Source organism: Ambystoma mexicanum, chromosome 2p, assembly GCF_040938575.1.
Source record: "Ambystoma mexicanum isolate Mex_15411 chromosome 2p, UKY_AmexF1_1, whole genome shotgun sequence".
NCBI classification, from domain to species: domain Eukaryota; kingdom Metazoa; phylum Chordata; class Amphibia; order Caudata; family Ambystomatidae; genus Ambystoma; species Ambystoma mexicanum.
The window spans coordinates 875,803,327-875,819,920 of NC_090923.1; the positions used below are offsets into that span (position 1 = coordinate 875,803,327).

Below are 16,594 nucleotides of genomic sequence, written 5' to 3' on the forward strand. Positions count from 1 at the left end.
ATCCGGCGCTGCGCAGAAAATTAAAAGTAACAGACTACAAGAATTTCCAAAACAATCCAGATTGAGTTGAAAAAGAGACCGACATTACAGAACAACATGAAGACGGAAGTCAAACATGCAATTGCTGTGTTTTGTTTACCTCAGCCTTTGCACTGTGCGACTGGAAAAACACGGCTTCTTTGTGCCCGCACCTGTAACAACACAAAGTACAGACCACCTGAGTCAGGACAAAAGCAACAAACCACAACACCCGCCGATCAATACAAGAAACTGTTGAGGGTTTTGCATCGACTTTGTTCGCGCATTCTTTTTCACAATGCACTGCACAAATCATTTATTTTACATTTGAGCAGTTTGCATATTTATAGAAATATATAGATATATATCAAATACGCTTGGTTGTGAAAGGTAGTAGTTGTCATTATGGGTAACAAAATGTCAGAAAGAAAACCTGCTCCATTCGAATCAACAGCTTGTTTGCATTTTTTTGTGGGGAGCTTTGGGTTTGTGTAAAGGAAGGCACGTTACAACAGTTTGTATGTTTACTGAAAACACTGCTATGTTGGTATTCTTCTGCTCAGGTACCTGTTGTCTTTCTGCATACATTATAAAAATAGGGTGCAGTTGAAAATAGATTTCTTTTGGGAAGGAAGATACCTAGAAGTACTGCGGATTCACGAATCTATCCAAGTGGTTATTGGTCTTTGTTGTTGCATTTAAATAGCTTTTATAAAATGCTTTGATACTTGGGGGTGTTGAAAGGCAAAAATCAAAAGGAACCAAGTTTAATTGAAGGTGAAATGTTGCAACAGTACCCTGAGCCCGAGCCCGAGCCCAATATTGGTGATCAGAAATGGAGTATGCTTGTCTCATGCCAGATCGGAAAACACACTTTGCAAACAGTACACAAACATTTCTACTCCCACAGGCTAATACTTCACACATCAGCAAACTATTGTGATTAACTTTTACCTCACATAAAATGTGTATCAAAAATAGCCAAGTGCAACTAAAGAGTGTTAATAAAATGAGTCTCGACAACTATGAACTTTCTGAAAGCAAGTCAAATCATACTCATTGCCCATTCACACACCCTTTTGACCGCAGAACAATTTTGATGGACTACTTCCGATGATCTTTTCCTACCTGCCGATTGAGTAAGATGATTGATGGATCCATAACCTTTCAGCAGGCACGGCCAGCATACGAGCAAGTCCTTCCATGACTAGACGTGGCATACTAGTCCCCCAAACCCCTGCCCAGTATCTCACTACTGAAAAAGCTTTGTGAATTAGCCTCCATCTCAAGCTATTGGAGACTTTTCTAGGTTTGCTTTTGTATTACCCTTGTTACAGATGTGATTATGTCCCAAAAATGTCGCCATGCAAAACAATTCAACGAAAAAGTGCCGTTTTTTGCAGAGACAATATTACATGGAACATGCGGGGGACACCCCTGCCCCTATATAATGTCACCACAACCTTTTCCCAGTGACATTATGTACCGCGACCGTATATATAGGGACACTATTACCTGCTGCAATTATTGTGATCACTTGGCATGTGTCATTTTCTTTACAATCAGTAAGTTGGAAAAACAGACAACAAATCTGATGAATGACAAGTTGTTGCACGTTTGAGAAGATGAACAGATCAAATTAGGATGCAAGACTATCGGATAAAGATAATGGATGTAATCTACGAACTAAATTCTCATGCCTTCCCACCAGTCACTGATCCCCCATATCACAAGAGTACTCACATATTCCAGAGGAGAGGTTATGGTTGTCTCAAGCTACAAGCTCTCCAGTTCAAAGGTGGGCTCCACTAAGTATCTCTTGTCTTTGGCACATGATGCACGCGTTTTTGAAATACTAGGTGCTTTCTTTTATTCACCAATTAATATTTGCTGAATGCAAATAAACTGCACAGTGAATATGAAGGAGTCACCAAGGCAAAGTGGTGGCTTAAAGGTGAATTCGCGTAAGTATGGAAGTGTCATAAATGACCGAATAGGGAGGTGTGCATCATACATTTTAATATGTAAGAGACCGACATGTTGAAAGAAGGGCAAATAACATCGGCGAGAGTGGAAAGTTGTCTGGGAATTGCTGTTTTGAATATGTGCCTTCACTATCAACAGCTTTTGAAGGAGCACCACATAACGCTAACCGGCTGCAAGAACCTTTCTCCCACCCGTTCCCAATTATAGCTCATCGAGAGTCGTCGCTGGGATAAAATGCTCCTAAAGGGAAAAATAGGTAGCAGCGTGAGGCGCAGTTTCAACAGGTCACGTGGAGCTGTTGGAGGAAATTGGGAACTGTGGACAGTAGAAGGTTCATTGGCAGCATCTCTGATTTAAGAATCATTGTTCAGCATACATTGAGGAAGAGTGAAGGCACATTTCTCACATATTAAATGATTGACGAATCCCCCAGACAATGAAAGCTAAAAACTGGAGGATACAAAGGTTTGTGCTGGCAGAGTGTAGATACTTGGGGATCAGTCTAGTGTGTAATGAATTGTTTATGTCTTGCCGAATAAACAGGTCAAACTGATTAGGACATTTTCCTTCTAACTCCTGCTGCTCACACAAGACAGGTAAGCATGCAGTGTCCATTACATTTCCAAGCACATTAGCAGGCTTCTATGCCAGGGATGCCACTGTGCTCAAACGCAGATTACGACCTGGCACTGTGAAGCAGTTTCCCCATGTAGCACAAGGCTCATTCCTAAATTGGACCACGGACTGAAAGCAAACTACAGGCATCTGTTGCCCTTCTTTAGCATCCTCTAGAAGGCTTAGTTTTACATGCTTTCTTTTGATTTATTTAGTTTTGGCTCAAAGGTGGCAAAGCCACCTTTGGGCAAAATGATCATGTAGCATGAGGTTTTGAATTGGTGTAAGGATACATTGGTTTGGCTTCTTATGATGCGTTCATGCGCTCAGTGTTGGAGGTAGTCAAAGCTGCCGTCTTCCCGGAGCCAAGCCTACTACGCCATCTGGATTGGATGAATCAAAATCAATGCGCACAAAGGGGGAATGGGAATAGCATGGCTGCCATCCCCACCTCTCTAATGGACGACAACACCACTGTGTTACAGCTGTACACTTGTCTGAACTGTACTCGCTAACCCATTCAAGGGCTTTCTCACTCTCACAGAAGCACTGCCAATTTGTATCTTCCCCCATCAACTGTTGACCCACTCCTTGTCACCAACCCACCAGTTTGTTCCAGGGCCCCTCTCGGTTTTTACTGTGTTTCAGAGCCTGTCCCGCCATTACTGTCAAGTCATGTTTCTGGTTGGGGGAGATGGAAGAAACAGGAGGTGCAGGAGGCAGTAACACGTCCGAGAGCTGCGCGGACCAGCAATGCCAAGCCCAGAGCCCAGGCGTACCATTAAGGAGGACACAGATCAGAAAATGCAGCGCGTAATGGCCCAGCTTCGCTGCTGCTCTCAAACCCATTCAGCATTTGCAGCCCCAGTAAATGCTCCACATGGTCATCCAAATGGGACAAAAGCAAGTGACCATAAACAAAACCAAGATAGATATTTAGTGGAACCTGTTTTCATGAACTTGTTCATTGTTTTCATTCCACCCTGCGCTGGTCATTGGGCCGGATTTTCCAGATACGAGCTATGGCAAAATATGTCTCGCCGGACCCTGGATACAAAAATTGTACTGCGCATTAGGGGTTTTAATATTTTGTATTCGTTTTTTGTAGCCGAAGCCGGCATTCGAACAGGTATTCAGGATGAAGGTGAAGACACCGACTCGCTACTTCACTTGAGCGTCTTTTCTGGGTACGTGTGAAATGTGTGTTAGGATTCCATTCTGCAGAAAATATTGGCGCAAGCTTTGCATGTTTAAAAGATGTGCACCTTTTAAACTTTGCATCATCATACGAAACACTCTTCTAGGCTACTTTCCATGTTTTAATAATTAATCAACTTAAATCAAAATGAATGGACCCCTCCACCCCCTCGTTGATTATGGAACCAAGCCAGACTTTTAGTAACATACGGAGGGTTTGTTTTTCGAAGGGTAACCCAAGTCCAACAAGGAAACTTCAGAGAGAACGCTTCAGTCAGACAATGCAAGCCAAGCCCCAACAGAACAAAGTGCTCAGAAGCCATGCAGAATTCCAGGAAAAACACTCTTAGCATCCATATATTGCAATGTCTGCCCTCATAGCAGTATTCAGAGGCAACACAATCTCACAGCCCACCGCATTAACCTAGCCCTTGCCACTTGCTGGCTGCACTACCATTTGTTTGTTTTGTTTTTCATTCCTATGCTCAGCACTTTTCACTCCCCACTGCAATCCCCCCGTCCCCCTGCACTGTCCCCCTTCCCTCTCCCCGCGTTCTCAATGTCACTGGGCCTAGTAAGACCGTTGTTTTTGCTCTCCCTTGCCTCGTCGCGCTCTGAAACCCATGTGTATGAACTGCGATACAAATAAAATATCAATATCAATTAAAGCCCTCTGAAGAAAAGGTGCGTAAAGCCAATTAGGGTCTTATTGTTATCAACCACTTTTACAGCAGAGCACACGCACCGAAAACTGTTATGGTAGCAAGAGGCATCAAGTCTCATCGCTTAGACTAGTGGATCGGAAGGCACTTAGGATCCCCTATGCACCACAGTTCACTCAAAGGCTCATATGTGTTGCACCCCTTGCAAACCCCAAAACCATGGAGTGACGAAATGACTTCTGACCTGCAGGCCTACAAGAATGAATAGTGACTAAGTAGCACACTTCTACAAAACAAGTGTGATCCCAATCATAAAGATGAAACAGGTATACTTAAAAGGTATACCTACTTCGCCCTTTGTGGTAACCATGGGTCGATGAGGGATATATACTCAAGTGGGGTGTGAAAGTGATTCACTAGCAACCCAAACAGATAAGTAGAAGAGACCAAAATAAATGGAATGTCTAATAAAAGTTCAATAAAAAATATACAACTTAATTGAACACACCATATGCAACAATAACTAAATAGAAAATGACAAAACCAATCCTGTAAAAAGAACACAGACTAGGCAGAGATAGAAAGATGCAGCACTCGGGATAATGGAAAGGGGAGGAAGGCACTACAGCACCACAAGGCTTGTAAAGGATAGGTTCTGGTTGCGAAAAGGGATTCAAAGTGACCTAGCCTGTCTCTAACGACCAAACAGGACTAGGGGGGGAGCAAATACCAGTCAATAATAACTTGTGCTCGTCTTGGCTGTTCGACAGGGTGAACGAGGCTTCTTGGTACCTTTCATGCGGTTAGAAGCAGGCCCAAATGAGGCTGCTGTTCCAGATGGAGACCGGATGTTGAGCTGAAGTTCGTTGCAGTTGGAAACAGTATTTGAAGAAGTGCAGACTGTGAGGGCCCCCTAGTGTCGGTTTGATCGTCAGCAAAGATGTTGATGACTGGATGCACAGTTCGATTCGGGTGGGTCGATGCACCATTTGCTGGTCAAAATTCGATGAGGCCACCAGAGTCAGTTCGACTGTCAGCAATGAAGACGCTGGCAATTTGAACGCGGCAGGTGTAATGATGGACTGAGCCGAGACAACGACGCACTGAGATGGTGCAATGTGGAAGCAAACTGGTTCGACCCTGCGTTACAGTGGTTCGAAGGCTGGTGACAGCCAAAGGCAGCTCCGGAGGGTCCTGCTGGCTAGACTATGTAGAATGGGATTGAATCATGGCTCGCATCGGTTAGACAGCAAAAAAACAAGAATCCTGGCGGTCATGGCTCTCGGGTGATCTGAGCCCGACTCCAGGGTCTCGTGGAGGAGTGTAGTCCTCAGGCTCCCAAGCACAGGGAAGGCTAGCACACACCTTCAGGGGTCCTTCCCAATCGTGAGGTCCTGGGCAGTACCGTGGCTGGCAGAGATGGAGGTCTTGCTCCAGAAGCAGGTCACCCACAATGTGAGCTGGAGATGAGCAGGAAGCATAGCTTGCTTCTGCCTTGGACATTAAGTCTACAACTCATTGGCAGAGTGCTTTGGAAAGTGAACTCTCTCAACAGAAGTCCAATTAATTGTTCCGAGTGTTCACTGAAAAGTGACTCAAAGGAGTGGGGGTCTCCTTTTAAAAGGCAAAAGTCCACAGGTGATTGGACAAAAACAAGCCAATTTAGGGGCCCAAACCTTGTTCTTGAGACAAGTGGTCCTTGCCTTCTGACATCATAACCAACTGTTACGCTCACCTGGTATCCACGGGGGTGCGACACTATACTGGATGGAGGTCTAAGCGCTATCCCGGACCCCTCTCTGCTTGGTTATGTGCCAGACGCTTAGCGCCTATAACAGGAGAATGGAGGATTAAGACACTGGTTCTGTGATGGGTGGACTCCCACCTCCTCTGGTCCAAATCCCCTCCCTACGGGTTATTGCTCACCTTAGGTTTTTGTGCGTTGAACTCAGTCCTGCGTCTCTGTGCAGGGGCACGTGGTTGGTGCAGGCGTTGATATGATATAAGGCATTTGTAACGCGCCTATACACAAGTGTTTCAAGGCGCGACGAGGCAGGGGGGAAAACAAGGGGAGACAGACAACGATCTTACTAGGCCAGGTGTCATTCAGATCGCGCAAGTGCAAGGGTAGAGGGGAAGGGAAAAGTGCATGGGGGAAAGTGCAGTACAGGGTTATTAGCATACAGCATACAGGATAAATAACAAGGGCCAGCTGGTGGCAAGTGGGAGGTAAGTGCAGACAAGTGCTGGGAAGGGGGGCTGTATTGATACAGACACAGTCCCGTAGTGCAGGGGTTGCCGTGGAGGCAGTGCAGGGAAGAGTGGCTGGGCCGAGAACGGTGAATGGCCCAGTTGCAGATTCAGTGCAGTTTCAGTAGTATTAGCAGGGGAGAGGGGGAGAGAAAGCGGAGGCAAAGAGGAAGGTTTTGAGGTGCTTCCGGAACCGGAGGCGGTTCTCCTCAAGTTTCAGGGAGGCAGGAAGGCTGTTCCAGAGGGAGGCCCCTGCAGTGGAAAGATATCTGCCCCCAACTTGTTGTTTGGAGAAGCGGCTGACCCTGAGGGAGTTGGAGGCGGATGAGCGAAGAGCTCGAGAAGGAAGATATTTAGGAAGAGAGAGTTGAAGGTATTTTGGCCCAAGGCCCCAGACGGCCTTGTGGACAATGCAGAGGGTTTTGAACTTGATCCTCGCAGTCACTGGGAGCCAGTGTAGTGATTTCAGTCCTGGAGAGATACGGTCCCTGGGGTTGAGGCCAAGGACAAGTCTTGCAGTCCTGTTCTGGATGAGTTGCAAAGGGCGGAGAGTAGAGGCGGGCAGATTTAGATAGAGGCCGTTACAGTAGTCCAGCTTAGAGAGAACCAGGGCTCTAGATACAGTGAGCTTCTGGGGGAAGGAGAGGAAAGGAAGGATACCTCTGAGGAGATGTAGCTGGTAGTGTGAATTCTTAGATACGTCGGATATGTGAGGAGAGAAGGAGAGTGTGGAGTCGAAGATGACCCCAAGGTTTTTTGCCTTGCAGGTAGGAGCAGGAAGAGGGCCCAGAGAGCCGCAGGGAAGGAGGGAGTGGGAGTGCCGATGAGTAGAATCTCAGTCTTACTGGCATTAAGGCAGAGGTCGTTGGCGGCACACCATTCCTGGATAGCAGAAAGACAGTCAGAGATGAGGGAAGGAGAAGAGGAGGCCGAGGGTAGCCTGAAAATGAGCTGGGTATCATCCGCATAGCACTGAAAGTGGGGGCAGAGAGTGGCGATGTGGTGGGCGAGAAGTGCCAGATACTGGTTGAACAGCCAGGGAGAGAGGTTAGATCCTTGGGGGACACCACAGGTAGAGAAGAAGATGTCAGAGAGGAAAGACCCCAGTTGGACCTGGGAGGGTCGATTTGAGAGGAAAGAGGTCAGCCACACCAGAGCCTGACCAGTGATACCGAGGTTATCACGGAGACGGTTGAGCAGGATGGTATGGTTGACAGTATCAAAAGGCAGAAGAGAGATCAAGCAAAATGAGAACACATGGAATGTTAGAGTCAAGGTTCGAGAGCAGGTCCTCACAGATGTTCAGGAGAGCAGTTTCCGTGCTTCTGGCAGCTCTGAAGCCAGACTGATGGTCATGAAGACTACCAACACATTCAGCATGGAGATTAAGCTGGGAGATGGCCAGTTTCTCCAGGAGCTTGCCCAGGAAGGGAGTGATAGAGATTGGGCGATAGTTAGCTGGGCAGGAAGGGTCGGAAGAGGGTTTCTTAAGAAGGGGGTGCACAAGGGAGTGCTTGAGAGGGGATGGGAAGACTCCAGAGGCGAAGGAGTGATTGCAGAAGTCAGCAAGGGCAGGAGCCAAGGAGTCAATGTGGTCCTTGATAGTTTGAGGAACAGGGGTGGACCTGTTTTGACGAGACTTTCATAGATCGAACTTGTCTTGAAACCTCGTCATCAGAAAAAAGGGGAAAGGAAGAGAAGGAGAGAGGAGGGGTGGCTGCAGAAGAGCCAGAGGAAGGGCAGGGAATAGAGGGGGGAGGTTATAGGAGGAGAGTGAGGACAGGATGTCCTGAGTTTTTGAAATGAAGTGAGAGGCCAGTGCTGTGCAGAGGGCCTGGGAGGGGACAGGAGAGGTAGAGACTGCAGCAGGGTTGGCCAGCTCCTTGCAGATTTTAAAGAGTTCGGCCGAATTGTTAGATGCCGCAGAGATGCGGGCTTGGATAAGGGCTCTCTTCTTGGTGAGAACGGAGTGCCGGTATTGCCTTTGGAGCAGGCGACAGGCCAGTTTGTCAGAGGATGAACATGAAGCACGCCATTTCCTCTCTGCCACCCTGCACTTGCGTTTAAGGGTGACGAGATCCGAGTCATACCAGGAGTTACATTTGGCTTTGGGCTTCAGGTGGATTCTCATGACAGGGGCAAGGATATCAAGAGTATCAGATATAGCAGAGTGGAGAGTGGAGACGGCTGTGTCAGGGTGGGAGTCAGCCGAAGGGGGAGGAGGGGGCAAGAAGGTGGCAGCGAAAGCCTCAACTGACACGCGCTTCATGGGTCGGATGACCGAGAAGGAAGGTGGCAGTGATGGGGGTGGCTTTGCCTGTGGGGTAGGGAGGGTGAGGTGAGAGGAGAAAGTGATCACTCCAGGAGAGAGGGGTGGAGAGAGGGACAGAGGGGAAGGTCAGAGGAGATCAGGGCATCAAGAGTGTGCCCTGCAGAATGAGTCAGCCCAGACGGGAGAATAGAGAGTGAGAGAGAGAGTCGCAGAGGTTGCGAAAGAGTCCAGAGGGGGGACAGGAGGCATCCAGGTGGATGTTGAAGTCTCCAAGAAAGAGGAGTTGAGTGGTTGAGGACAGGAGTGAGGAGGCGTTCCCGTGGACCTAGTTGCTTCACTGGTCTGTGTGACCTTATGTCGGGTCCAGACCGGCTCTGACTGACTCTGCTTGATGTCTTTTCCGTCTTTATTCTGTCTTTCTTTCCCTCTGTTTTCTCTGTCTTCTTGGAGTCTTGCTCCACTAAGCTGTTCCCTAACAATTTCTCTTTTTGTTTTCACAGGGATGGTTGCGATCTCGGAGTTGCCGCGCCGATGGCGAAGACCACAGTGAGTTATTGATGCGGAGCGCTGCGCTGTTTATTGGTGTTAATTGCTAACCTGCGTTATCTTCTCTTCTTTGTACAGATTCCGGTGATGTTCCGGAGTGATGAGCGATCGAACCGCTGCTTGCCCAGGTAAGTGCTTTGTTAATGCTGACCTTGTTCCTTCTCCCTTGCAGGTTGCAGTGAAACCTGAAGATGGCCGAGGTAAGAGAAGCGCAGGGTGCTGCCAGGACTCGCTGCTTGCCCAGGTAAGAACTGTTATTAATGCTGTCCTTGTTTCTTTACCTTTGCAGGTTGCGGCGAACTCCGGAGATGGGCGAGGTAAACGAAGCGCAGGATGGATTCAAGGCCGGTTACTTCCCATGTAAGTGTTCTTGCTTGTTAATGCTTTTCTTGTTCTCCGAGGTCATTAATGGAATCCGGATCTAGGGCTTCAGGAGCGGGCCGCCGGAGAAGCAGATGAGCAGGAGCTGGACACGGTGAGCGTTACGCTGCAGAATAACTTGAAGCGTGTTCTGCTGTTTTGGTGTGGTTTAAATAGCCCAGGTAAAGTAGTTCCAGGCCCAGCCAAACCCAAAACACTAGACCGCAAGGCTTGGTTCTAAAGAACTGAGCTGTGTAATAGGCCTCCATGTTGGATTAAGGTCCAAAACTGATATTGCTTTATTCCCGATAGTGAGCCTGGCACCAAAGGTGCCAGGACTGGCTCCATGTGTGTTTCTGATGGAGTTGTAAGGCCCTTGGGGCCAGTGAAGGGCTTTAGCTCCACTGCTGCCAGGGGGCGGTTATACCTGAGGGGGTCAAGGGCATGGATCGTGACACCAACATGCTTCATGCTAAATCAAGTGGCGGTGACAGGCAAGATAGGGAGAAAGAGAAGCTGGTGGAATCTTACCCCAGTGATGCATAGCTTCCTGTGTCCACACCAACTCTGCTCCCTTCCCTTGGCCACAGCATCAGAGGCCCTATTGGGATGCAGCACCCTGGTGTGAGGCTAGTCCTTTTGGGACGGATGTGCCCTTTGATTCCTGGTCCCCAGGACAGCCCATGCGGAGAGGCTTCTCTGCTAGGAGGTGTTAACAGACCTCACAAAGGATCAAAAAGGAGAGGCCCAGCCATACGGGCTCCTGACCTGCAAGTTGTAGGGCCAGGCTATCTGACCCGAATACACATAACCCTTGCATAGCTGGGCTGGGCTCACAGAGCTCACCTATGTATGTATTGCAGGTTTCAAATGCAGCATCTGCTGAATTAAATTAGTTGTCTCAACGGCTGTCAAATGGTCACTTGTGACATCTGGACCTGCTCTGTGCCGATGGAGAGCAGGTACTGCAGCTCAGGATACTGATTGAGCAGGGCACAGGTGTACACAATACCTTTGGAATGGAGATTATGAAAGGGTGATCTGATTACCAGATTGCCCTTTTTAAAGGTGGAATTACTCACATAATTTGTATTAATTAATAATAAAAAACAAACAAGCCATGGCATCTTCACCCTTGCCAGATGGCAATCCTTCACACCTGGAGAAGACTAAACACAGGACATCCTCATAGCTGTTTAGTAAGTTGGCACCCAACTATTACGCCAACCACCCTCAATGCTTGACCACTAGATAAAGAACCACCGAAGTTCCAACCATTTGCTCAGCCACCAGTGAGTGGTGCATCAATGGACTCACTTGTAGCGAGACTTGGCTTATTAAAAAAATGCAGCTCTCAAACAGTTCACCCAGGGACCGTGCGTGCGGTTGTGCAAACTGTTAGTCTTACAACTATTGAGCAGGAAAGGTGTCGCCACAGTGTTCATCCACATGTAGAATGAGAAACAGATGGTGCATCAACACGAAAGGGTGGGAATGACCACTAATTCAGGAAAGACTTGGCCAAGCACATGTCACCCTTAAGTCTCATTCCACTGAGCAAACTTAGACCATTACCAAACACCACCCACAAATATTCAGGTGTAAAAGAGAGCTGACCCAGTAGTATGACAGTTGTGAGAAACCTGAAGGTGTTTCAACCGCTAGTCCCCAGAGATCTGTCATCCAGGTGGCCAGGAAACAGCCATCACAATTGGATCCAGTTCCTGGGGGTGGGGGAATCACCTGGATGGGGGGGTATCTTCGGGGAGTGGAAGTGGGACACCGAGTGAGACACGGTAGCCTCTTCCTTATAACACCTTTTCCCCCATTCTACCCCATAGGATATTTAGAAGCTCTACCCCCCCCCCTTTCCGCCACAAACACTTTCTTGCACTGAAAGACAACGGACTAACACCAGAGCCGTTTACGTGACATGTCCCAACACAAGGGTCAGGTAATTGACAATAACTACGCACACCCGATGGCCCTTTCCCTTCCCCACAGGGATAAAAGGCAGAGCACAAGAGCACGCTTTGAGCAAGGCAAACCGCCCGAGGAAGCAGCTATTCCAGGACAGCAGTTAAAACGGAGGAGAAAGGTGGCGAGACCTGAAGGGACAACAAGGAGGGAAGTGCCCTTGCCTGTTTCGATCCAGACATGCAAAGCCTCCGTGAAAGGAATCGTAAGACCGGGAACTACAGCTGGGGTGTGGTGTAACAGATGTCAATGGTGCACGGGGCCCTCCAGCACTGATAACCGAGGCGGGGAGATCTTGCTACCGTGGTATCGTCCTGGACTGCAGAGACAAGAAACGCCAAGGAATTCAGCACAGCCAATGAGTCGGAGGGAGAACCAGATAGTAAACCGGACTGTGTTGAGCGAAGGTGGCAAACAGCAACAGGAGAGGAGTTGAAAGAGCTTGTGAACAAAGAACTTGTGCGTTACTGAACTTTTAAGAAAGCCCAGGAAAAGACCAGCTGCAGAGTGGTCCGGCGCCACTTGGACGCTCATTCGAAAAGACTCCGGCTGCTCCTCTTTTGTTGAAACTACAAATACCAGGAGGCTCTAGGAGAGCCCAAAGTAAAAGGTCAAAGTGGTCATACAAGGGTCGAGTAAAACCTCTTGTACAATCGAAAGTCTGACACAGTGAAAAGGAAAGCGAAAGGAAATTGGATCCCGCATTGTGATAAAGCAAAGTGAACTGTGTATCTGGCCGTAGTGAACCCGACTGAGGGAGGCGAACATTAAAGAAGGATCAGAGCCTGGTTGAGGGGGATCCACGGGTGAAGAGTCATCACCCAACGTAAGAGATTATAGAAAGGAACTTTTGTTTTGTCATTGTTGACACATCAGGCCCTCAGAGGCAAAAGACTTTGTATGAAAGACTTGGCCACAGAAGATTCTGATATCGCTGAAAAGAACTGTAACCTCGTGCTGGAGAAGCCCAGGTGTGTGTTGTGCTCAGGGGTCCCTCCTAGTCCCGTGCAAAAAATGTAGGGAAGGGAGAACCCAGTTCTACCATCCTGACTTGATGGATCCCACTGACGCTGCCTGTGCCGACAGCACCTTGCCTTGTACGGCTTTCACACTCTCCTCCGAGGGGGAGCCAAGCAGGTCACTGTGTTGAGTCGAGCGCCCAGGAATAGAGCTTCCTGAGATGGGTTCAAGCAAGGCTTTGGATAGTTTATGGAAACCCCAGCTCTGTCAGCAGACATATGGTCTTGGCAGTGTGTTTGCTTGCCAGAGATTGTGAGCAGGAACGCATCAGCCAGTCGTCCAGGTATGGGTATACATGGATGCCGTGCAGACGAAGATGTGCCGCCACCACGGCCAGGCAGTTCTTAAACACCCTCTGGGCTGACTTCAGACCGAGAGGCAGAGCCTTGAAGTGGAAGTGCTGACCCTGAACTATGAATCGCAGGAACTTGCAGTACTTCTTGTGAATGGGGATGTGGAAGTAGGTGTCCTCCAGGTCCAACATCAGAAATTCTTCCTGTTCCAGCTGGCAGAGCATGTGCTGCAACGTGACCATCCAAACCTTTGGGACTTTAAGTACTTGTTGAGACAACATAGATCCAGAATCAGTCTCCAACCCCCAGTTTGAAAGTATCAGGAATATACTCTGGAAGCCCCAGAGCCGCTAGGGGACGGGCTCCCTCGCCCCTTTCCATAACAGGGACTGCACCGCCTGCAGATTCTGTGGCCCATGTAATTCTTGATGTTGAATCAGAGGGATACAAGGGCACCTCTGTTGTAACTCCAAGGAGTTCCTGTCCGAGAGCGTCCAGCACCCATCTGTCCATGGTGATCTTTTCCCACATGCTGACAAACTTCATCATCCGGACTCCCACTGGGGTGCATAAGTGGGGGCCTGGAGCCACGGTCGGTTCAGGCCCGCTTGGGGGTGGGAGGGGGTGTTCTGACTTGCGGGCCGCGCCACGGCTGACCGCCGCTGTCTTGAGGGTGCCTCCTGTACACTTCTTCAGTGGAAGAGTGTGAAGGCTGCCTCTAAGGGGTACTATAACCCTTTGAAGATCTTCCTGGCTTTCCTCCGGAGGAGGGAAAGGAGGAGGATCGACGATGTTGCAAAGTTCCGAGGGAACGTGCCGTCTCAGTCTTTATTGCCTGCAAAGACTTGTCCACCGCCTTTCCGAAGAGGTTCTCCCCATTGAAGGGCATACCTAGCACCTTAGTCTGAACGGCCTGATGGACATTTGTAGCCTTCAACCAACCTTGACGGCGTAGAGACACCCCGTTCCCCATCTGGTGAAAACCTGTGTCCGCAATGTCTACCGCCACCGTGATTGCGTGATCTGAGGCCACTTCCCCTTTCTGAAGAAGTTCCAGTGCCTCGACCTTCTTGTCTTCGGGCAGGAAATCCAGGATAGCGCTAAGCTTGTACCAGAGTTCTCGGTCATAATGGAACAAAATGGCCAGGGCGTTTTCTGCCTTGATGGTAGAGGCTGCCGTGTAAATTATCCTCTTGCCCATCGCATCCAGCTTCTTCCCTTCCTGGTCCGGAGGTACCATGGCTGCCGATGACTGGTTCGCCAAGAGTTTCCTAGCTGAGGCTGAGATCACTGAATCCGGCGAAGGCTGAGATTTTAGGCACCTGGGAGCCGAATCAGGCATCCTGTACTTTTCCAATCTGGCCCACTTGGTCTGGGCTGTACTTGGATTCTCATTAAAGCTAGGCCCATCTCCCAGATGTCGGTCAGTAAGGTAATGGACATGATGGTCTTCCTCCTCGACTTGTGTCGTTGGTACAGGAAACCCTCCTTTGGAACTAACAAACAGTTCTGAGGGCTTGGAGATGACTGACTGAAAAGATCCAACTTCGTCTGGAGAGGAGGCCCTAAGGGGCGCATCTGGGTGCAGAGTCTCCTAGTCCACCGTGATTAAATAGTTGTCCTAGTCGGTACCAGTAGCCGCGGTAGTGTGTCCGTGTGTGGATCCAGCACTTTGGTAGAGTTTTGTTGTGACGAGGTGGTGGCGGGGGTCGGATGATGCAGAGAACCCGTGCCCCCCCGACCCCCCTTGGATTTTCTCTTCCGCAGGGGACAGTTTACCCTGAGGAATTCTGGAGGTGCTGGTCCCGATGGAGGCATCCTTTGCTGGATTTCGGTGACCAGTGTGTGCAGGGTGGATAGAATGTCCAGTGACACGTTCCTTGGTCTAGGGGTAAATGGAGCCAGCGGAGTAGGATCCAGGCTAATGCGTCTCCTCTTCCGCACAGGGGACTGAGGTCCTCCCTCAGCTCCTCCCCCTCCGTGGTCTGAGCAGCACCCATCATGCAGATCATTTCCCTCGTCAGTACTCTTGAAGATCTGCTTTGATCTATCTCAGTAGCCTGCCAGTCCGCATACCTGGGAGGCTCCACCGGTGTAATGCTTTTTCTCACCTTCTCTGGAGGCTGTTGGGTCGGAGCAGCCGCCTCGTCTTTCCCTGGCACCTGTTCCTTCGCCGCTGCTTCTGCAGCCGTATCTCGCCTTGGAAGCAAGGACACCCGCGGAGTGGCCGCCACTTCTTTCCTGGACCCGATCTCTTTCAGAGCCACAGTGGACGTCGTCAACTTAGACGATTACAGGCTTGTGGCTGCCTTCGTCGACTGTGCCGTTGTCGACTCCGTTGACTTGGCTGAAGCCTTAGCTAGCTTAGACAAGTCCTCTCCGGACCTTTCCCTCGACGGACTATCCGTGGACATACAGAGTTTGGATGGGATTAGCGACTTTCTCTTTGAAGATGCTCCTTTCGTTGGACGGCTTACCGTGGATGATGATGGTGATGGCGAACGCCTTTTGTCGGGCCTTCTCGAAACTTCAATCCGACGGTGGATGAAGATATTTGCCGTTAGCAGAGCCTCGCTGCCGGTCTTTATCCTTCTTCAAAAACGATAAAGCAAAAATGTCAAATTTTAACGATTTTGCTAAAACTGTATGAAAAAACACAAAATTAGCTTGGAGAGCAACTTCAGTACTCCCAACACTGAAGCGTGCGGTAAAAATCTGAAGAGGGCCACCAGGGGTGGAGCTTAGGGAAAGGACTGTCATTGGATGGAGGCAGCATGACCCAGAGGACAGTGATTGGTTTAGAGTAGAAATACAGTTTTAAAGTTAAACTTTTTTTCTTTTAATGAGGATTCCCAGCCTGTCGAGAATTACCCTTAAACTGTAGTATATAAAAAATGACAGTTACTCACTGTAGTGACTACCTTACTCCTAGTCCATAGTCCCCTTTCCTCCATAAATGTCGGACATCGCGTCCAATGGGACGGAACCGTAGCACTTTAAGCATCAAAAATAAAAATGTCTTTTAAAAAAAATGTTGTTGCAATTGGTTTAATCAAACCTTTACAAATTCAAATCACATTAAAAGAAAAAGAAAATATCAAAAAGAGTGCAACATATTAGAATATTTCTCTTACTATGTACATTATTAAAACGACTATAAAAGTACAAAAGAAAAACCAAAGAAAAAAATACCATTCATATAACACAATACCAATGTTTCATTATACTCATACCATTTCAGGCAGTTCATTACACATACCAATAATCATAATAGATAAAACATACAAAGAACAACATATAGTTCATTCACAGCCAGTCAACTATGTAGTAAGAGTTCCACTTTTACACTCTATCATCTTAATTTCCTTAAGAAATCCTGAGAGGGCTAATCCTTCCCG

General features: G+C 48.5%; 1 protein-coding gene across 2 annotated transcripts in view; it reads right to left on the bottom strand.

Annotated features, from left to right (window-relative positions):
* POLR2I (RNA polymerase II subunit I) overlaps window positions 1–16,594 on the bottom strand; it is a 506,951-nt gene that overhangs the window by 168,324 nt on the left and 322,033 nt on the right. For both annotated transcript variants that reach the window (XM_069644564.1, XM_069644566.1), the window contains exon 5: window positions 140–191. In XM_069644564.1, coding sequence (XP_069500665.1) covers window positions 140–191 — 52 coding nt within the window. The remainder of the gene's footprint in view (window positions 1–139; window positions 192–16,594) is intronic.